The sequence below is a fragment of the Chiloscyllium plagiosum genome, unplaced genomic scaffold (genome assembly GCF_037043375.1).
Source record: "Chiloscyllium plagiosum isolate Xiang-an unplaced genomic scaffold, Cpla_swu_hap1 HiC_scaffold_35, whole genome shotgun sequence".
Lineage (NCBI taxonomy): Eukaryota > Metazoa > Chordata > Chondrichthyes > Orectolobiformes > Hemiscylliidae > Chiloscyllium > Chiloscyllium plagiosum.
The window spans coordinates 49,863,549-49,885,423 of NW_028270173.1; the positions used below are offsets into that span (position 1 = coordinate 49,863,549).

General features: G+C 46.1%; 1 protein-coding gene across 4 annotated transcripts in view; it reads left to right on the forward strand.

Moving 5' to 3' along the window:
- LOC148140830 (uncharacterized) overlaps window positions 1-20,804 on the forward strand; it is a 51,169-nt gene extending 30,365 nt beyond the window's left edge. For 2 of the 4 annotated variants that reach the window (XM_087979601.1, XM_087979602.1), the window contains 2 exons: window positions 12,412-12,557; window positions 12,806-20,804. In XM_087979601.1, coding sequence (XP_087835727.1) covers window positions 12,467-12,557; window positions 12,806-14,679 — 1,965 coding nt within the window. In that variant the 5' untranslated portion in view covers window positions 12,412-12,466 and the 3' untranslated portion in view covers window positions 14,680-20,804. Of the gene's footprint in view, window positions 1-6,193; window positions 6,300-7,231; window positions 8,264-12,411; window positions 12,558-12,805 lie in introns of those variants that run through there. The other 2 variants (XM_087979603.1, XM_087979604.1) reach the window with 2 other exon arrangements.
- Window positions 20,805-21,875: the final 1,071 nt, after the last annotated feature.

Consider the following 21,875-nt stretch of genomic DNA (forward strand, 5'->3'; position numbering starts at 1 on the left):
TGCTGTCCCTGGCCCATCCTGTTACTGCTGTCCCTGACCCATCCTGTTACTGCTGTCCCTGACCATCCTGTTCCCGCTGTCGCGGTCCCATCCTGTTCCTGCTGTCCCTGGCCCATCCTTTTACTGCTGTCCCTGACCATCCTGTTACTGCTGTCCCTGTCCCATCCTGTTACTGCTGTCCCTGGCCCATCCTGTTACGGCTGTCCCTGTCCCATCCTGTTACTGCTGACCCTGACCATCCTGTTACGTCTGTCCCTGTCCCATCCTGTTACTGCTGTCCCTGGCCCATCCGTTTACTGCTGTCCCTGCACCATCCTGTTACTGCTGTCCCTGCACCATCCTGTTACTGCTGTCCCTGACCCATGCTGTTACTACTGACCTTGCACCATCCTGTTTCTGCTGTCCCAGACCCATCCTGTTACTGCTGTCCCTGCTCCATCCTGTTCTGCTGTCTCTGTCCCATCCTGTTTCTGCTGGCCCTGACCCATCCTGTTACTCCTGTCCCTGCACCATCCTGTTATTGCTGTCCTTGCACCGTCCTGTTACTGCTGTCCCTGAACCATACTGTTATTGCTGGCCCTGACCCATCCTGTTACTGCTGTCCCTGACCCATCCTGTTACTGCTGTCCCTGACCCATCCTGTTACTGCTGTCCCTGACCCATCCTGTTACTGCTGTCCCTGACCCATCCTGTTACTGCTGTCCCTGACCCATCCTGTTACTGCTGCTCCTGACCCATCCTGTTACTGCTGTCCCTGACCCATTCTGTTACTGCTGTCCCTGACCCATCCTGTTACTGCTGCCCCTGCACCATCCTGTTACTGCTGTCCCTGACCCACCCTGTTACTGCTGTCCCTGACCATCCTGTTACCGCTGTCCCTGTCCCATCCTGTTACTGCTGTCCCCGACCATCCTGTTACGGCTGTCCCTGTCCCAACCTGTTACTGCTGTCCCTGGCCCATTCTTTTACTGCTGCCCCTGCACCATCCTGTAACTGCTGTCCCTGCACCATCCTGTTACTGCTGTCCCTGCACCATCCTGTAACTGCTGTCCCTGGCCCATCATGTTACTGCTGTCCCTGCACCATCCTGTTACTGCTGTCCCTGGCCCATCCTGTTACTGCTGCCCCTGCACCATCCTGTTACTGCTGTCCCTGGCCCATCCTGTTACTGCTGCCCCTGCACCATCCTGTTACTGCTGTCCCTGGCCCATCCTGTTACTGCTGTCCCTGCACCATCCTGTTACTGCTGTCCCTGGCCCATCCTGTTACTGCTGCCCCTGCACCATCCTGTTACTGCTGTCCCTGACCCATTCTGTTACTGCTGTCCCTGCACCATCCTGTTACCGCTGTCGCTGTCCCATCCTGTTACTGCTGTCCCTGCACCATCCTGTTACTGCTGTCCCTGGCCCATCCTTTTACTGCTGTCCCTGCACCATCCAGTTACTGCTGTCCCTGACCCATCCTGTTATTGCTGTCCCTGGCACACCCTTTTACTGCTGTACCTGACCATCCTGTTACTGCTGTCGCTGTCCCATCCTGTTACTGCTGTCCCTGGCTCATCCTTTTACTTCTGTCCCTGACCCATCTTGTTACTGCTGTCCCTGACCCATCCTGTTACTGCTGCTCCTGACCCCTCCTGTTACTGCTGTCCCTGCACCATCCTGTTACTGCTGTCCCTGCACCATCCTGTTACTGCTGTCCCTGACCCATCCTGTTACTGCTGTCCCTGCACCATCCTGTTACTGCTGTCCCTGCGCCATCCTGTTACTGCTGTCCCTGCACCATCCTGTTACTGCTGTCCATGACCCACTATGTTACTGCTGTCCCTGACCCATTCTGTTACTGCTGTCCCTGACCCATCCTGTTACTGCTGTCCCTGACCCATCCTGTTCCCACTGTCCCTGCACCATCCTGTTACTGCTGTCCCTGCACCATCCTGTTACTGCTGTCCCTGTCCCATCCTGTTAATGCTGTCCCTGACCCACCTTGTTACTGCTGTCCCTGACCCACCCTGTTACTACTGTCCCTGCACCATCCTGTTACTGCTGTCCCTGCACCATCCTGTTACTACTGTCCCTGCACCATTCTGTTACTGCTGTCCCTGACCATCCTGTTACCGCTGTCCCTGTCCCATCCTGTTACTGCTGTCCCTGACCATCCTGTTACCGCTGTCCCTGTCCCATCCTGTTACTGCTGTCCCTGACCATCCTGTTACTGCTGTCCCTGACCATCCTGTTACTGCTGTCCCTGTCCCATCCTGTTACTGCTGTCCCTGGCCCATCCTGTTAATGCTGTCCCTGCACCATCCTGTTACTGCTGTCCCTGACCCATCCTGTTACTGCTGTCCCTGTCCCATCCTGTTACTGCTGTCCCTGACCATCCTGTTACTGCTGTCCCTGTCCCATCCTGTTACTGCTGTCCCTGGCCCATCCTGTTAATGCTGTCCCTGCACCATCCTGTTACTGCTGTCCCTGACCCATCCTGTTACTGCTGTCCCTGACCCATCCTGTTACTGCTGTCCCTGACCCATCCTGTTACTGCAGTCCCTGGCCCATTCTTTTACTGCTGTCCCTGACCATCCTGTTCCTGCTGTCCCTGACCCATCCTGTTACTGCTGTCCCTGACCCATCCTGTTACTGCTGTCCCTGACCATCCTGTTACTGCTGTCCCTGTCCCATCCTGTTACTGCTGTCCCTGGCCCATCCTGTTACTGCTGTCCCTGCACCATCCTGTTACTGCTGTCCCTGACCCATCCTGTTACTGCTGTCCCTGACCCATCCTGTTACTGCTGTCCCTGACCCATCCTGTTACTGCAGTCCCTGGCCCATCCTTTTACTGCTGTCCCTGGCCCATCCTTTTACTGCTGTCCCTGCACCATCCTGTTACTGCTGTCCCTGACCCATCCTGTTACTGTAGTCCCTGGCCCATCCTTTTACTGCTGTCCCTGACCATCCTGTTACCGCTGTCGCTGTCCCATCCTGTTACTCTGTCCCTGACCCATCCTGTTACTGCTGCCCCTGCACCGTCCTGTTACTGCTGCCCCTGCACAATCCTGTTCCTGCTGTCCCTGACCCATCCTGTTACTGCTGTCCCTGACCCATCCTGTTACTGCTGTCCCTGCACCATCCTGTTACTGCTGTCCCTGACCATCCTGTTACTGCTGTCCCTGCACCATCCTGTTACTGCTGTCCCTGACCCATCCTGTTACTGCTGTCCCTGCACCATCCTGTTACTGCTGTCCCTGACCATCCTGTTACCGCTGTCCCTGTCCCATCCTGTTACTGCTGTCCCTGCCCCATCCGTTTACTGCTGTCCCTGCACCATCCTGTTACTGCTGTCCCTGCACCATCCTGTTACTGCTGTCCCTGACCCATGCTGTTACTACTGACCTTGCACCATCCTGTTTCTGTTGTCCCAGACCCATCCTGTTACTGCTGTCCCTGCTCCATCCTGTTACTGCTGTCTCTTTCCCATCCTGTTTCTGCTGGCCCTGACCCATCCTGTTACTCCTGTCCCTGCACCATCCTGTTATTGCTGTCCTTGCACCATCCTGTTACTGCTGTCCCTGAACCATACTGTTATTGCTGGCCCTGACCCATCCTGTTACTGCTGTCCCTGACCCATCCTGTTACTGCTGTCCCTGCAGCATCCTGTTACTGCTGTCCCTGCACCATCCTGTTACTGCTGTCCCTGACCTATCCTGTTCCTGCTGTCCCTTACCAATTCTGTTCCTGCTGTCCCTGCACCATCCTGTTACTGCTTTCCCTGGCCCATCCTTTTACTGCTGTCCCTGACCATCCTGTTACTGCTGTCCCTGGCCCATCCTGTTACTGCTGTCCCTGACCATCCTGTTACTGCTGTCCCTGCACCATCCTGTTACTGCTGTCCCTGACCCATCCTGTTACTGCTGTCCCTGGCCAATTCTATTACTGCTGTCCCTGCACCATCCTGTTACTGCTTTCCCTGGCCCATCCTTTTACTGCTGTCCCTGACCATCCTGTTACTGCTGTCCCTGCACCATCCTGTTACTGCTGTCCCTGGCCCATCCTTTTACTGCTGTCCCTGACCCATCCTGTTACTGCTGTCCCTGACCCATCCTGTTACTGCTGTCCCTGCACCATCCTGTTACTGCTGTCCCTGACCCATCCTGTTACTGCTGTCCCTGACCCATCCTGTTACTGCTTTCCCTGGCCCATCCTTTTACTGCTGTCCCTGACCATCCTGTTACTGCTGTCCCTGACCATCCTGTTACCGCTGTCGCTGTCCCATCCTGTTACTGCTGTCCCTGGCCCATCCTTTTACTGCTGTCCCTGACCTATCCTGTTACTGCTGTCCCTGACCATCCTGTTACTGCTGTCCCTGCTCCATCCTGTTACTGCTGTCCCTGACCCATCCTGTTACTGCTGTCCCTGCACCATCCTGTTACTGCTGTCCCTGGCCATCCTGTTACTGCTGTCCCTGACCCATCCTGTTACTGCTGTCCCTGCACCATCCTGTTACTGCTTTCCCTGACCATCCTGTTACTGCTGTCCCTGACCATCCTGTTACCGCTGTCGCTGTCCCATCCTGTTACTGCTGTCCCTGGCCCATCCTTTTACTTCTGTCCCTGCACCATCTTGTTACTGCTGTCCCTGACCCATCCTGTTACTGCTGTCCCTGGCCCATCCTTTTACTGCTGTCCCTGACCCATCCTGTTACTGCTGTCCCTGTCCCATCCTGTTACTGCTGCCCCTGCACCGTCCTGTTACTGTTGCCCCTGCACCGTCCTGTTACTGCTGCCCCTGAACCATCCTGTTACTGTTGTCCCTGCACCATCCTGTTACTGCTGTCCCTGGCCCATCCTGTTACTGCTGTCCCTGCGCCCTCCTATTACTGCTGTCCCTGGCCCATCCTGTTAAAGCTGTCCCTGCACTATCCTGTTACTGCTGTCCCTGACCCATCATTTTACTCATGTCCCTGTGCCATCCTATTGGAGAGTGTTGATGCACTGGCTCGATGGTCATAGTGGAGTGTGGGATATGTCAGGCAGAAAGTTGCAGAGTCTGATTCTGCTGCTGCTCACGGCCCACAGTTTGTTCTGGATGCCTTGTCTTCAGTGGGTAGCTCTATCCTCACTCTATCCCATTCAGCATTATGGCAGCACCACACAGCATGCTGTTAGTGAATCTACAAACCAGGGCGAGTGTATTGTAAGCAGGGAAGCAGCATCTAATTGACAAAGCTGAGCAATTCCACAACCAATGGATCAGATCGAAGCTCTGCTGTCCTGTTACATCCAATCCTGAATGGGGCAGGAAAATCCAACAACTCACTGCAGGAGGAGACTCCACAATTATCCTGATCCTTAATAACGGCAGGCCCCAGCACAGCAGATGCTGTAACTAATGCCCTGGGCAACACTGGATAGACAATCAATTTCATTCCTTATATCACACTTTGACATGTGTGGCCCTTTCCCATCGACGTGTTCAGTGAAACAGTTAAGTTTGCATTGATTTGACTGTTCCAGGCAAGGTATGTATTTGTTGCCCAAACATAATTGTCCTTAATTGAGTGTCTATTCCAGAGGACAGTTAGGAGTCAGCAGCGTCTGTGGGTCTGCAGTCACATCTGGGCCAAACCAGGAGAGAATGGCTGATTTCCCTCCTCAAAGACCACTAATGATTGAAGATGAATTTTTCCCATAATCGGTCTTCATAGCCATGGTCACTATTCTGACAACAGACTTCAGTTCCTAGATTTAATTCATTCGCTTTAATGCCATCAGATAAATGCTGTCAGTTATGATCCTATGTCCCAGAGTATTAGTCTGGGCCTGTGGATAATTAATCCAATAATATTGGGCCACTCTCTCCATTGCGAGATGTGAGTAAAAACAAAACTTTTCGCATTTCTTGGAAATGGTTTCATTGTCAGGAAAAACTGCGAATGAACAAAAGTGAAAGTAAAATGTTTTGCAACCCCACAGCTGAATCTCTGAGATAGCAGCAGCATTCTGTGTATATGTTCAGATTGTGACAATGTGGTAAGGAAACATCAGTGCCTACAGTAAATAATCCTTGTCTACATCTGATCGCAGCTTTACTCCACATCCCAATATCTGTTGACACATGATCTTTCGTCACTGAAACAATCGGACACTGGCTTTAACCCCCAACAAGGCCAAGGGTCTTCAGCAGTGATTCTGCTTTCTAACAAGTGCCGTTGTTACAGAAGCCGAGATCTCAGTGAAAACCCTGCTCCCTCCAGTCCCGATAGTGATCTCCCCCACAGCTGGATCACAGACAGTTCATGTACAAGTCAGTGAAATAGATTCATGTGGGAGGGAACCTGTGAGTGTGAGTTTAGCTGTTTGTGTATATGAGTGTGAGGGCTGTCTCCTACATTACTGTGAGACAGTGAGAGGGTGGCTGAATGTGATCAATGTTATGTCAGTGTAATAGCAGCTGCATGTGTGTGAGATTCCATTTGGGTGGGTGTGAGTGGAAAATGAGTGTCTGACTGTGAAGCATCTACCCCTGAACTGTGCTTTTATACAAATGTGTGTGAGATAACCCGATGGAATATCCAGCAAACAATATATTGGTCTGGCTTATCCCTTATCGCTCCATCTGGAGAACTGGGAATGACTAGCTCAATTCCAAATATGACCTATTTTTCTGGGTTCTTTCTCTCTTTGAGTTACACTGGTTAGACTGTAACAGCAACATCCGTCTTGAGGTTGCTGATGTGTTGTGACACACAGATAATGTTGGATCAGTCCCCTACCCTTCCCTGACCAACGGGACTAGGAGACTCAGTAACTCCACTGCTGCCTCACTCACTGCAGTGATTCCCCCACAAGTGAGAAAGCAGGCACTTCTTTTACAGTTCAGTGAAATAATCTAATGTCAAGGGATCCTGTTGAAAGTGAGTTAATCTGTTTGTATGTGTAAGTGTGAGAGAGCCTGGTGTGTTCTTGTGATACAGTAAGAATGTGTGTGAGTGTGACAATGGCTGTGTTAGTGTGACAGTAGTTCCATGAGTATGTCTCATTTGTGGTGTGGGTGAATGAATCACACTTATGTCAGACAATGTTAGAATATTTCAAATCCCATAAAGATCAAAGTTACTGCATTTAAATGCAATCAGTTACAGGAGGATGGTGAGATCAGTTATGGGGAAGGAGTTCAGTGAGAGTGATGGGGTGTGGTCAGTGTTATTGATAGGGTTTCTATGTGAGTGTTTGGTGACAGTCAGTTTTGTATCTAGTCAGCAGTTGGAGCTGGTTTAACTCGCTCTGTCCTTTCCTGGCTCACTGTCAAGGTAAGTCAGTCTGAACCCTCTAGAGTCCCCACATCTCCCGGAGAGTTAGAGACCTTTACCGAAAGTTCCAGATGGTGGGTAATGACCCCCTGTCATTCAGTCTCCTGGGCAGTTACCACACAGTCAGTGCATTCCCACGTTCAGGAAGTTCCAGTGGGTATCTTCCCATTTCTCCCTTGAATGTTGTCCTGATCAGTCGCTGTGGGCGAGTGTCTAATGGCAGGGATTATGGAGGCACCAGATCTTCCAGGCAGTGGCACCACTTCCTGGGAAGCTTTTACTGACCCAAATATCCTATCTATTTCTTCTGGGTTTTTCCAAACAGGAATTCCGGGCTGGGTCCAGACTAGGAGAGAAGGAGGTGCAGGAAGAGGCCATTCAGCCCCTGAAGCCATTCTGTTATTGGATACGAACATGGCTGATCTGACTGAGGCCTCAGCTTCACTTTGAGATCAGCTACATGATCAGATTGAAGTTACCGGGTAAATCAGCCCATTGGAAATTCCCGGGAAATTCCCCATTGTGGGTGTTACGTCAGGATTTCTGTTTATTTGAGTTATTTTGATTTTATTGTCACAGAATACAATAAAATACAGTGTAAAACTTTCATTTGTCACTGGGATAATGTGCCATTTTGAATAATTTACAAATCAAGGACAAAAGGAAAGACATAGCTTGAAGAGAGTTAATCGGTCAGTCCTGAGCCAGCCCATTACCATCAATGATGGTACCATCAACACTGCTGTCCCTGTGCCACCAGTTCACCATCACCTAAACCGACCCAACCAATATCAGAGCCAGCCAATCTGCAATATGTGCCATTATGTTACCCCTGACATCATAAGATTTTATATTCTACTCTAATCTTTGATGTGACGCTTTATTAACTGCGTCTGGAAATTTAAATACAGTACATCTACTTGTTTCTGTTCTTCTCCAGCACAAGTTATATCACCAGGTAACTCCAATAAAGTTGTTAAACATGATTTCCTTTTGACACAACTATACTTGCTCTGCCTGATTACTTCGAATGTATCCAAAGTACCCACCTTTAATCATAACTTTGAACATTGTCCCTATGACGGATGTTAAGTTCACTGTAATTTGTTCAGTTTTCTAAATTCTGGCTCCCTCCTTTATTGTGTAAAGGAGTTGTGTTTGTCATTTTATAATTGAAAGGAACCTATCCTGAATCTAATGAGATCATGTGTATGCGTAGGGTGTGTCTGCAGTGGGTGGCTATCTTAATATGCTTCGGGTAGAAGCGAGGAAAATTAGAGTACCATTGCGAGGGTATCCATGGGTTTGTGGTAGATTGAGGTGCTGCGGTGTCTATCCTTGATCAAGATACATGTGTCCAAAAAGAGACAGATGCTAACGAATAGTCCATGGTGAGTTTGATGGTGATATGATACTCGGTGATATCACTGTGTAGTTGTTTCAGTGATTCCTTGCCATGGGTCCAGAGGAAGAAAACGTTGTCAATGTAACTGGTGTATAGTGTTGGTTGGAGGTCCTGCATAGAGAAGAAGACTTGTTTGAACCTCTGCATGAAAATGTTGGATATTGGGGTCCCCATGCCTGTTCTGTGGGTCTGGGTGAAGAACACATTTATCAAAACTTTGATTAGATTACTTACAGTGTGGAAACAGGCCCTTCAGCCCTAGCCTACACTGACCCTCCAAAGAGCAACCCACCCAGATCCATTCCCCTACATCTAATACTACTGGAAATTTCACATAGCCAATTCACCTGGCCTGGACATTTTTTGGACTGTGGGAGGAAACCGGAGCACCCAGAGGAAACCCACATAGATACAGGGAGAATGTGCAAACTCCACACAGACAGCTACCTGAGGCAGGAACTGAACCCAGGTCTCTGGTGCTGTGAGAGCAGTGCTATCCACTGTGCCACTGTGTCACTCAGTCTTTCAGAGTTTCATATGGACCCTCATGTCACGTACTTCTCGTGAAGGCAACTTCTACTGCCTTCCGAACATACACAAAGCCAATACACCAGGATGCCCCATCGTATCAGGCAATGGGACCCTGTGTGAGAACTTCTCTGGCTATGTCAAAGGCATCTTGAAACCCATTGTACAGGGGACCTCCAACTTCTGTCATGAAACTCCAGATTCCTTACAGAAACTCAGCACCCACGGATCAGTCGAACTGGGTTCATTCCTTGTCACAATCTTTAGCACCTACACCAGCATCCACCACAATAACAACATCAGGGCAACAGCCTCAGTGCTCAACGCCAACAACTGCCAATCTCCTAGCACCGTCTTACAACTCATCTGCTTCATCCTTGACCACATTTTCATCTTCAACAACCAGTTCTTCATCCAGACACATGGAACAGCCATGGGGACCAAGTTTGCACCCAATATGCCAAACATTTCATGCACAGGTTCAAACAAGAATTCTTCTCTATGCAGGACGTTCAACCAACACTATACACCAGATACATTTTCTTCCTCTGGACCCATATTAAGGAATCACTGAAACAACTACACAGTGTTCCCAATGAGTTTCATATCACCATCAAACTCACCATGGATTACTCGTTAGCAACTGTCTCTTTTTGGATACATGCATCTTGATCAAGGATAGGCACCGCAGCACATTACTCTACTGCAAACTCTGACTATAACCTAGTGTTGTGTGGTTTTTAACTTTGCATGAATCCCCGTATGTTAATGTGCAGGAACAACAAGTAATCAGGAAAACTATTAGAATGTTGCAGTTGATTGTGAGGAGTTGGGAGGCTGTGCTTCAGTTATACAGGGCAATGGTAAGACTGTATCTCGAGTACTGTGTACAATGCTGATCACTGTACTTGCCATTCATGTTAATGTTGGAAGCAGCTTAGAGAAGGTTTACCAGACCAATACCTGGAATGAGTGGATTGCCTTATGGGAAAGGCTAGACAGGCTAATCCTAACCCTTGGAAGTCTAGAAGAGTCAGAAATAATGTAATGAAAATGCAAATACAGCAGGAATTTGACTGGAGGGACGTTGAAAGGATGTTTTCTCTTGTGGGAGAATCGAGAACTGGGTGTCATTGTTTAAAACAAAGCACTTATTTCCTTCAGAGGGGCGTGAGTGTTTGTAACTCCCTTCCTCAAACAGCAGTGGATGCAGAACCTTGAAATATTTTGCATGCAAAGCGAGATAGGTGCCTGATGATGATGGGGATGAAAGATTATTGGGGATATGCAGGAATGTCGAGCGGAGGTTAAAATCAGACCAACCCTGATCTTATTGAATGGTGGAGCAAGTGCAAAGGGCTGAGTGGCCTCGTATTCCATTCACTAATCATTCCTGGTTTCTGAATTACATTGGAATTCTGCCAGCTGCAATGCTGAAATTCTGATCTGTGTCCCTGAGCATTAACCAGGGCCTGTGGGTGACCATTCAGTCAGGGTCTGGGTATTTCTGCCTCCTCCTCCTCTGACTGTTGGTTTTCTGTTTGTCCACCAGCATTTACAACTGGATGTGATGGGAGTTTAGATTTGATCTGTTGGTTATGGGATCACTTAGCTCTGTCTCAAGCTGTTTAGCATGTCAGTTCTCCTGTATCATTGCCTCCCCAGGTTGACACCTCCCATCTGTGTATTCCTGGTGTTGCTCATGGCAAGCCCTCCTACATTGCTCAGTACACCAGGGTTATTACTCTGGTTCAGGGGGGCCATGAGCTCACAGATTGTGGTTGTGTATGGTTCAGCTGCTGCTATTGGCTCACACCTCCTCAGGGAGCCCAGTTTAAGTTGTCAGATTTGCCAGAAGACTATTCCATTCCATGTTGCTGTGCCATATTACATGATGGAGGGTATCGTCAATATGAAGGTGGATACAACACAGACAATCAATTGATCCTGCACAGACTGTCAATGGATACAACATATTTCATATTCTCCCAGCAGCAACAGTTTGCACCATGTGTGGTGTTGATACCATGATGACTTGGTTGTGAATCTGTCCTTTATCTTTCATGCTGCAGTCTCTGTCTTGGTATGACATTAATCTTGCTCTGTTCAAGGAGCTGCTTCTTTTCATTTCATTTTAAACAACTTAGCATCCTGTCCTTTGCTATTACAGTCTTGGGTCTGAACGTGATTGGCAATCTGACTCAGGGACAGGACATGGGCCATATGGCATGTTGCTCCTGATTTGATTGACTGATCAATTGATTGTCTCTGTACCAAGGCAGAGTGAAAAGCTTCGTTTAGGAGCAACACAAGGAGAAAGTGAGGATTGCAGATGTTGGAGATTAGAGTCGAGAGTGTAGTGCTGGAAAAGTACAGCAGGTCAGGCAGCATCTGAGGAGCAGGAGAATTGACATTTCGGGCATAAGCCCTTCATCAGGAATGAGCATTACCAGCAGATCACAGTAAGCAAGGATGAATAGATGAAAAAAGACTGAGATCGAGGTGTACAGGTTACATTACACAGGACGTGCCCGAAGTGAGAGTGACGTGAGCAAGGTCAGGATTATTGGAGGCGAAGGCATCCATTCATCGGTCTGATAACGGCTGGGAAGAAGCTGTCCTTGAACCTGCTGGTGCATGGTTCAGGCTTCTGCATGTTCTGCCAAATGGAAGAGGTTGTAGGAGAGCATTGCCAGGGTGGAAGGGGGGAGTGGTCTTTGATGATGTAGGCGAAAGTGAGTACTGCAGATGCTGGAGATTAGAGTCAAGATCAGCATGGTGTTGGAAAAACACCGCAGGTCAGGCAGCATCCGAGGAGCAGGAAAATCGACATTTCGGGCAAAATCCCCTCACTAGGAATGAAAGGCTTTTGCCCGGAACATTGATTTTCCTGCTCCTCGGATGCTGCCTGACCTGCTGACCAGCATTACTCTAATCTTGACCTTTTGATGATGGTTGACAGCCTTTCCACGACAGTGAGCTGTGTAAATGTTGTCCATGGATGGAAGGTTGGCTTCCATGATGGTCTGGAGTGGGTATACCACCCTCAGTAGTTTCCTGCAGTCCTGGGTAGTGCAGTCCCACATCAGGCTGTTATGCACCTGTACAGTATGTTCTCAATGGTTTGTGAAAGTCTAAGCTCTGGTTTGAGTTTTTATGACTCTGTGTGACAGATATCAAGCTGTGATCTTCAATTACCGGTGAGACTGGATTGGATCGTGTGGAACAATGAGTCACAGACATACAGAGGGGAAACGACAGGCAGCTCGGGACTGTGCTTTCCGATTGGGTGATGACCGATCTGACTGTCTGATCTCAGGTAACAATCCAACTAACAGTAGATCAATAAACACTATTAGATCATATGATCCACACCATATGATACTTTATTAATCCCTGTAAAATCAATGTGATCCGCTCCAAGTGTTTTTGTCATTGATGAATGTTGGGACAGGTAAAGCATAAATATAACACATGGAAACTATCTTAGCTGATCTGCATTTTTCTCCTTTCTCATTCACCATGTTCATGTCCATATTAATATATTCTGACTTGTTCTTTCTGCAGGGATTGAGAGTGGAGCTAACATTGATAATGGTCAGGACAGGACAGGATTGAGAGAAGGAAAGGCAGTTCCCTCCAACACAGAGAATGATTGTGGAGAAGGAGGTTTGAGTGAACCAAGTGAGGAGGGTTTAATACAAACAGAGAATCAGCCAAAGAGACTGGCTGTGAAACTTCTCAGAGAATGTACATTAACAGCCAGGGGGAACCCTCCCATTTACACACTGCCCTTACAGAAGAAGGTATTTGATGAGGCTGGACACCATATAAAATGCTCCTTTGGAAAACCCACTGGAAAACACAGTGTGAGGACAATCATGGTTCTTGGAGCAACAGGAGCAGGAAAAACAACCCTCATCAATGGGATGGTCAACTATATCCTGGGTGTGGGATGGGAGGACAACTTCAGATACAAATTAATCAATGAAGGGACAGGAAGATCCCAGGCTGAAAGTCAGACATCATCAATCACTGCCTATGAACTGCACTATCGAGCAGGATTCCAGATTGATTACTCTCTCACTATCATCGACACTCCAGGATTCGGAGACACCAGGGGGATAACCCGAGATAAATTGCTCACTGATCAGATCCGAGAGTTCTTCACTTCCCCAGGTGGTGTCGATCAGATCGATGCCGTGTGTTTTGTTGCTCAGGCCTCTTTGGCTCGTCTGACCCCGACACAGAAATATGTCTTTGATTCAATTCTTTCCATTTTTGGTAAAGATATTGCAGAGAACATCCGAATCCTGGTGACATTCGCTGATGGGCAGATTCCCCCTGTTCTGGAGGCCATCAATGTTGCTGAGGTACCGTGTCCCAAAGATAAAAAAGGTTTCCCAGTTCACTTCAAGTTCAACAATTCAGCCATATTTGCTCAAAGACCAACTCCTGGTAACTCTGTCACCAAGAGGGGCCCTGATGATAGCAGTGAGGAGGAGGAAGATAGCGATACCTTTGATGCAATGTTCTGGAAGATGGGATCAAACAGTATGAGGAAATTCTTTTCAGCTCTGAGCAAAATGGAAACAAAGAGCTTACGTTTGACAAAGGAGGTCCTGAGGGAGCGTCAGCAGCTGGAGGCTGCGATAGAGGGATTACAGCCACAAATCCAAATGGGTTTGACCAAACTGGAGGAGATCAGGAAGACACAACAAGCTTTGAACCAACATCAGCTCGATCTGGAAGCCAATAAAGATTTTGAGTATGAGGTAGAAAGCACAGTTCCAGTGAAGATCGATATCAGTGGGAGCGGTAATTACATAACCAACTGTCAGAAATGCTTCATCACCTGTCACTATCCCTGTGGCATTCCTAATGATGATGGTAAAATAGGATGTGCAGCAATGAACAAGCATGGATACTGCACAGTCTGTCCAGGTAAATGTATCTGGTCTGTTCATTTCAATCAAAAGTACAGATTTAAATATGAAACCAAAAAGGAGAAAAAAACATATGCAGAGCTGAAGGAAAAGTATGAGAAAGCATCTGGTGAAAAGATGACACAACAGAAAATCATGAAGAAACTTCAGCAGGAGTTAGAGGATGTGCAGGATGTAGTGTTGGAGTTGATTGAAACATCGTCTCAGTGCATTTTAAGACTTGAGGAAATAGCTCTGAGACCAAACCCATTGTCAACCCCAGAATACATTGATCTGCTGATTCAATCTGAGAAAGAGGAGGCAAAGCCTGGGTTCAGGGAGAGGATCCAGTCACTGAATACAGTCAAACAACAGGCTGAGATCATGGCAAAAATAGCCAGGAACGAGGAGCTGTTACCAACCGAATACAAAGGCAAAGCCGCAAAGAAAGGACTTTGGGAAAGATTGAATGGGAAGATTTCTGGCATGTTCAATTGGTTCCCATCTTTAAAATAATTCACATCTCGGGCTGGAATAAATGATGTCAGTAATGAAATGTCTAATTAGTAAATGATGTCATTCAGTTGTTTCAGTTGTTCCCTCTGTGAACAAAAGAATTCCTCTCCAATAAAATATTCCTGATTCCTCTTCACTGACTTACCCAATTCCATCCAGCTGTAACCAAAACAGAAGCAGTTATTGATTCACTTCATACTGTGTTCTGTGCTTTCTCCTGTTTGGAGAGTGAGATGTTCTTTGGCAGATCTCTGGTAATATTGTAACAGGCAATGGTGGTTTGAAAATGCTTCAGTTATTGACATTGAAAAATGAGAAATAACATTAGGAGAAGAATATAAAGCCTATCAAACCAACAATGCCATTCAATGTGATCAGCTTTAATTAAACTTTCCTGTTCACTCCCCAGATCTTGCAATTCTCAGAGGAACTCAAATATCTGTATGTCAATCTTAAATGTATTCAGTGATGTCTCATCCACAGGTCTCGGTGGTCAAGAATTTCAAAGATGCCGAACGCTTTCAGTGAACAAATTAACAATCATTGCTGTCCTAAATGATTGTTCTCTGTTCCGGAAACTCTCTCCCCATGTTCTAGATTTCCCATCCAGTTGAAACAACCTCTCAATGTCTATTGTAAGTCCATTCAAAATCTTGAATTCCCCTGTGGGTTTTTACTGCTTGGAGTCTGAAACCTGTGACTGGAATATGGTTACCTGTTGACAGCTGTAGTTGTAGGTTTGCATTGGGTTCATCTTGGTGGGTGGGTGGTCTAGTGGCCCTACCATGCGCCATCCTTCCCCCCTCATCCCCCACACCCTCCCCCCCCCCATCCCCCCCGCCAGTTAATGAACAGTATTTGGTGAAAACATTGAGTATGGCAGGGGCATTGAACGTATTTTGGGTGGGACATTTCAATGTACACCACCAAGACTGACTGGGCAGCAGCACTACTGATCAAGCTGGTCTCATCCAAAAGGATGCAACTGGTAGACTGGGACTACAGCAGGGCATGAGGATAAAACATATTCATCCCATCTTTTGATCAAGGATTGATTTGAAGTGAGCAGTGTTGGATCCAGAGGCAGAGAATGTGCTCTGCTTCACATTTACATCACTGCATTAAGAGGATTTTTATTTGTCAGATGCAGACAGCTACCTGCAATCTATCTCCCCACAATCCATCTACTTCCAGCTACTTACTGCAGATTTTGATTCGATTCTTTCCAATTTCAGCAAAGATGTTAGAGTGAGCATCTCTTTGGGAAGTACAGAAGTAATGCTGTGATCATGTACCTCCAGGCTTTCCATTGTCATGTGACCTCTACCATGAGGCTCTTATCGTAGGATCCACCTTACAGTCAATTGAATAAAGACACAGTCGAGGCCAAACTGCTTCCTGTGGGCTCATAACAACATCCCAACCCCAGTGACAGTCACAGATGACCAGTACCCTCAATGAGGACCTAATCCATGATGCTGAGTGTCTGAAAGATTAAAAACAAGATATTCCATTTCACCTCAGTTTCAACAATTTAGTTAAATTCAGTCAAAGATCAGCTCCTGGAATCTCTGCTCACAACAGGAGTCCCAGTGTGACCAATTCCAGTCATTACCATTTCCAAACTAAGGAAGACTGTCAGTGGATATTTGGAAATGAATGGTATCGCTGAGGTACCTCATTGTGTCTCCAACTTGGAGATTTAGCTTTTGTTGCTGTCAGTGATGAGATGCTGGGATGTTGCCCAGGTATTATTGTGCATGGAGATACATTCCCACTTTTTAAAGGCACCGAAAGGAAAAAGTGGGAATGCGACATTGCAATAAATGTTCAGCCATGATAATATTGAATAGTACAGCAGGCTGGAAGGGCAGAATGGACACGTCCTGCTCCAAGTTTCCATGTTGTTCAGAATTGTGCTCACTATTGCTAATGCTATGTTCTTTCTGGTGATCCTGTTCATCTTCACTCCCTGGATAGTGACATTTCTGGGATTGTTGATGGTCTTTTCCATGTTCCCAGCTCTGGTGGAGGTTGGATATGGACTCAGTCTTTTCTTATTTGCTCACTAATTTCACTCAACATTTTGCATGACCTTGCTACCTCAGCATTAGTGACAGTTTTGCTCAACTCCAGGCATTTGTGACTGGTCCCTGTATAAGTATAGTTTTTCCAGAAACAGCGCAGCTCAGTTTGAGCATATTTGTTTAAATGTAAACCTCCTCTTTCTTCTACTCCAGTGAATTGTTGTCCATCTTCCTCCTGGTCACCTGGAGAATGTAGTTAGATTAAAGAGTGATCTTACGCCATCTTCCATTCAACAACTCCACAGTTGGCTTATTTTCAATCACAGGATGAGGATGTCTCTAGCTAGGTCTACATTTATTGCCCAGCCCTAATTGCCCAGAGAGCATTAGGAGTCAACCATATTGGTGTGGGTCCAGGGTCAAATGGAGGCCAGACCAGGCAAGGATGGCAGATTCCTTCTGTAAAGATATTAGCGAACCAGATGTTTTTCTGCCAATTGCCAATTGATTCATGGTCATCATTAGACTCTTAATTTCAAATATTTATTGATTTCAAATCCCACCAACTGCCAAGATGGGATTTGAACCTGGGTCCCCACAGCATTGCCTGGGTTGTCAGATTAACAGTCTAGTGATAATACCAATGGGCCATCACCTCCCCTTGGCTCTATGTAAGTTTTGAGGGGTGTGGATCAAAGTGAGCAGAAGGTCAAGTTTGGGTCTCCCTTTGTCTCAGCATTTCACAGGGGATTCTGTTGATGATCTGGGCACATCTTGATGTGAAGGAAATGATGTTGAACCCATACTATTCAGTGAAATCCTTCAACTTTGTGATTGGGAATTGGATATCATTCTCTGATATTAATCTTTCAGCGATCCCTTGCTCAGCAAGCCCCTAAAATTGTTTTACTGAGATCATTGCTGTGAGTCTTATACCTATTCCATCAAAGGGTTAAACTTGAAGTAGCCATCCTGAATTATGAGCTCTGATTCTTGATTGTGTGTGAACAAACGTGCCATGATCTGGATGGTACGTCAGCAGCTATCATCCTCTCTTTCTATTGGCTGTTTTTCTCGTCCTGGTATACATTGCATGGAGACACTATATTTTCAATGTCTTTGTAGATGCCTGTCCAGTACACAACTTTATGACTCTGAGCTTCCACTTCTCCATTCCAAGTGATCTTCATGTATTGTGTTGGGCGCAATTATTCTGGATCCAGTCAGTGGGAACCCCATTTTTCACTGAGCTGTCATTTTTTTAAGAATTAAAATCCCTGGAGTGTGGAAGCAGGCCCTTCAGCCCACAAGTCGATACTGACCCTCCAGAGAGTAACCCACCCAGACCCATTCCCCTACATTTACCCCTGATTAATGTACCTACCCTCTAGATCCCTGAACATTATGGACAATTTAGCATGGCCAATTCGCCTAACATGCACATCTTTGGATTATGGGAGGAAACTGGAGCACCCAGAGGAAATCCACGCAGACACCGGGAGAATGTGCAAGCTCCATGCAGTTGCCTGAGGCTGGAATCGAACGTGAGACCGTGGCGCTGTGAAGCAGCAGTGCTAACCACTGAGTCACCATGCTGCAGCTGTACTGCTGGCTGTGATTGCTGGACCTGACCAGGTGATCTCTGGATCTCTTGCTCACGAACCATCTGTAACTCCTTGACTTTGTCGATCTCATCTCTAATCTGATTCTAATCTGATTCAGGTTCAGGGCAGCGTCACCTTCACAAAGTGATGAGTCTTTCCACATTGATTTTCTAGTCCATCTTTCACCTGTAGCAACAACTGAGAACCAGGTATGTGCCAGCTCCATTTCTATTCCTGGCCTTGTCTTTCAGATTGGAATTGTCACTCTGAGACCTCAAGAATAACATCAGGCATCTTGCAGCTGCTTTTTTGTGGGTTTGCTTCATTCATCACTCTCCACGATGACCTTCCTTACAGGGACATCAACATGGAAATTCTTAGGCCCATGAAAGTGTTCCTTTCTTTTGGAGTATCTGAGGATGGAGCTTTGGATGTCAATGCTGTTGTCTTTCCCCCTTGTATCTCTCCCTATCTCCTTGGTATAAGCATCTATTTGGAGAGGGACAGTTTTCTTTCTGTTGTTGTATAATAGACAGAACTACGGCATATTACCTTCTGGAATTTCTTTGCACTTCTGTCAGGCAGCTCTGACATTTAGCATACAACACCTCCCACAGGTTTGCTGTGTGTTCTGACACATTTAATATGAAGGTGCTTGTGTATTGAATCAAGTCAAGGAAGCATCTCGGCTCTCTCACCGTTGCTAGTGCCTTTCAGGAAGCCACTGAATGGCAGTTTGTGCTTTGGTTTAAATGTTTCGAATGCCTCTAAGATATAATCAGCTTCCTAATTCATTGTGAGCTCTAGCAGTACATTCATCATTCTGTCAGCCCATGTTTCTGTTTTTTCATTTCTGTACAATTCAAGATGCTTTCCTTCTGGCACGAATGTGGGTTGATTTTCCAAACCTGTGGTATTGTTAATTTAAAGTGGTTTCGGCTTGGTCATAGATGCTCACTGCCACCAAACGATGTATTCTGGTTTTGTTTGTTTCTCAAATGTTCGAAACAATCAACTCTTAAACTTGCAAAGATGGGATTTTTTCTGTGTAATATTTGCCATTTAGCTTGGTTCTCTAGCATGTGAGATGGTTCTTTCATGCAGCCTGGAACACTTCGACACTTGTTGGTTTCTAGCAAATTAGTTGTTTGCCCTTTTCCTGTAATGGACCAAGAATGAACACAAGGACTGCTTCAGCAAGAGGCAGATGAGTTAAACATGACAGTTACATTTGTGTTCAACTTTTGTTATAATTATGTGGTACCATTTCATTGATTCAGAATTTTTTTCTTCAAATAATTATTTCAGATGCTGTTGCTTGCATTCAATAATAGCCAATACTTAATTCTAAGGTTTTATTCTGAATTTCCTCTACAATAAAAAAAAGTGTACATGACTGTCAACCATGTAGAAGATTTTCAACAAGTGTTTCCATATTCCATGGAGAATTGTATTTCATCAAGTGATTTGCTTTGAAACTGTAAAAGTTTAATCAGCTATCATCTGTTTATGAATAAAACGTCACCTGCCTTGATCTGATGAAGGAGTAGCTCTCCAAAACCTTGTGATTCAAGTAAACCTGTTGGATTATAACCTAGTGTCATGTGACTTCTGACCTTATCAATAAAACAAATGGTGTAATTTTCGCTAACACTTAACTGCCTGTACAAAGCTGTAGTTTACAGTCACTGACTGGAGGTTGGGTGTCTCACATTGACATGTGAAGTAACGTACGTATACATTTGCAAATCATTCATGTACGCTATGTGTAGCAAAGGGCCAGCACTGAACCCTGCAGTACACTGCTGAACACAAGCTTCATACACAAATCCAATCATCAAACGTTTTTACCAATCATTTACTTCCTGTCACAAAGCCAAGTCCACTTTAGGCTCCAATTTGCCCTGTAGCTTCCCTTACCCTGAGGATCTAAAATTTGCATTTAAGCAACAAAAATATGTAGATTTTTATCACAACAAAATGGTTTCTCAATTTAAAAGAATACTATAAAATGGCCTGTGAACCATACTGCTGAACATACTGCTGATTTGCAGAATTACGTTGCAGTTCAAAGATAAGAGGACAATAGAGTTTTCATAAGAAGAATAATGACACATTAATTGAACATTTGAACTAACCTTGAACTGATACATGGCATGACAATTTGCATAACTAAGATATCCTTCTTAAAAAAAATACCATTGGATTAGCCTGTCTTCAATCACACCACCATATCACAGTGGATTGGACATTTTGGAACGAAGAACCCTTTCCCAGGAAATATAATTGGATTAACTAGCTGTAAATCATGTCACCTCATGATATGTGATTGGTCTTTCTTGTGATTTATGCTGTACTATTATTTAAAAATAAATGTGTAATTTTCAAATGTAATTGTGCAGCTTCACCAAGGAACACAGAAGTTTCAATCTCTGTGTTGCTGGACAGAATTACGTCAAGGTACCTTAATTCAATAAACTAATGACCCTTGCTTTTTGAATAGACCGCATTTGTCGATTCTTTTGACCGATCTCGAACCAAGAGGCCCCTCTTGAGGCATCTCAGATCTTCAACCTTATTATTGTTATTCTTATCATACCTTACCTTCTCAACCAGGATCCCACGTAGGTCTTGCTGTATATGGTCTGTGTCAGTACCTGAGATGTTGTGAATGGTGCTGAACATTGGTCACTTGTCAGTGACCATTCCCAGCCCTGACCTTTTGGCGGGAGGACAGTCATTAATGAAGCTGCTGGCTGGAGCTGTAGACCCAGGGTAGATATTACTCCAATCAGTGGAGAGATTTCCCTGATTCCTATTGACTCCAATTTTGCTCTTGCTGTCTTGATATCAAGTGTAGTCGTGCTCACCTCCTGAGTTCCAATCTATTATCCGTGCTTGAACCAAGGCTGTAATGAGATCGGGGACTGAATGTCACTCGTGGAACCCAAACCAAACATCAGTGAGGAATTCACTCAATAGCATTCCTTCTATCACTTTGCTGATGATGAAGTGTAGACTGATGGGTCAGCATTTGGCCACGTTAGACTTATCCTGCTTTTTGTGAATAGGGCACGCCTGGGTAATCTTCTACGGTGGAACCTCAATCATGCGACTATCAATTATCCACATTTCAGATTATCCGAAGAAGATCTCAAGGTCCCAAAAGAAACCTTAAATCAAAGAAGTGTTTCAACCCTGATCTTGTCTTCTGTTTACAATGATTAAAAATGAACTCGGCCTACTGAAACGCTGCCAAGAACAGTCCTGGACATCGATGGGAGCCCAGGCGCAGTCTCCAAATGACTGACCGCCTGCCCTCTCTCTCTCTCTCTCCCTCTCTCTCTCTCCCCCCACACAACTTCCCTGGAGTTCGACACAGGGGTGGACCTGAACCCCGTTCCCCAGATAATCTCTCCAACATTGTCCTGTACAGGGCAAAGGTGGAACTTGCCAAAAAATTGTGTGTGTGTGTGCGTGCGTGCATGGGTGTGTGTGTGTGTATGCATGTGTGCGTGCGTGTATGGATATGTGTGTGTGTATGCATGTGTGCGTGCGTTGTATG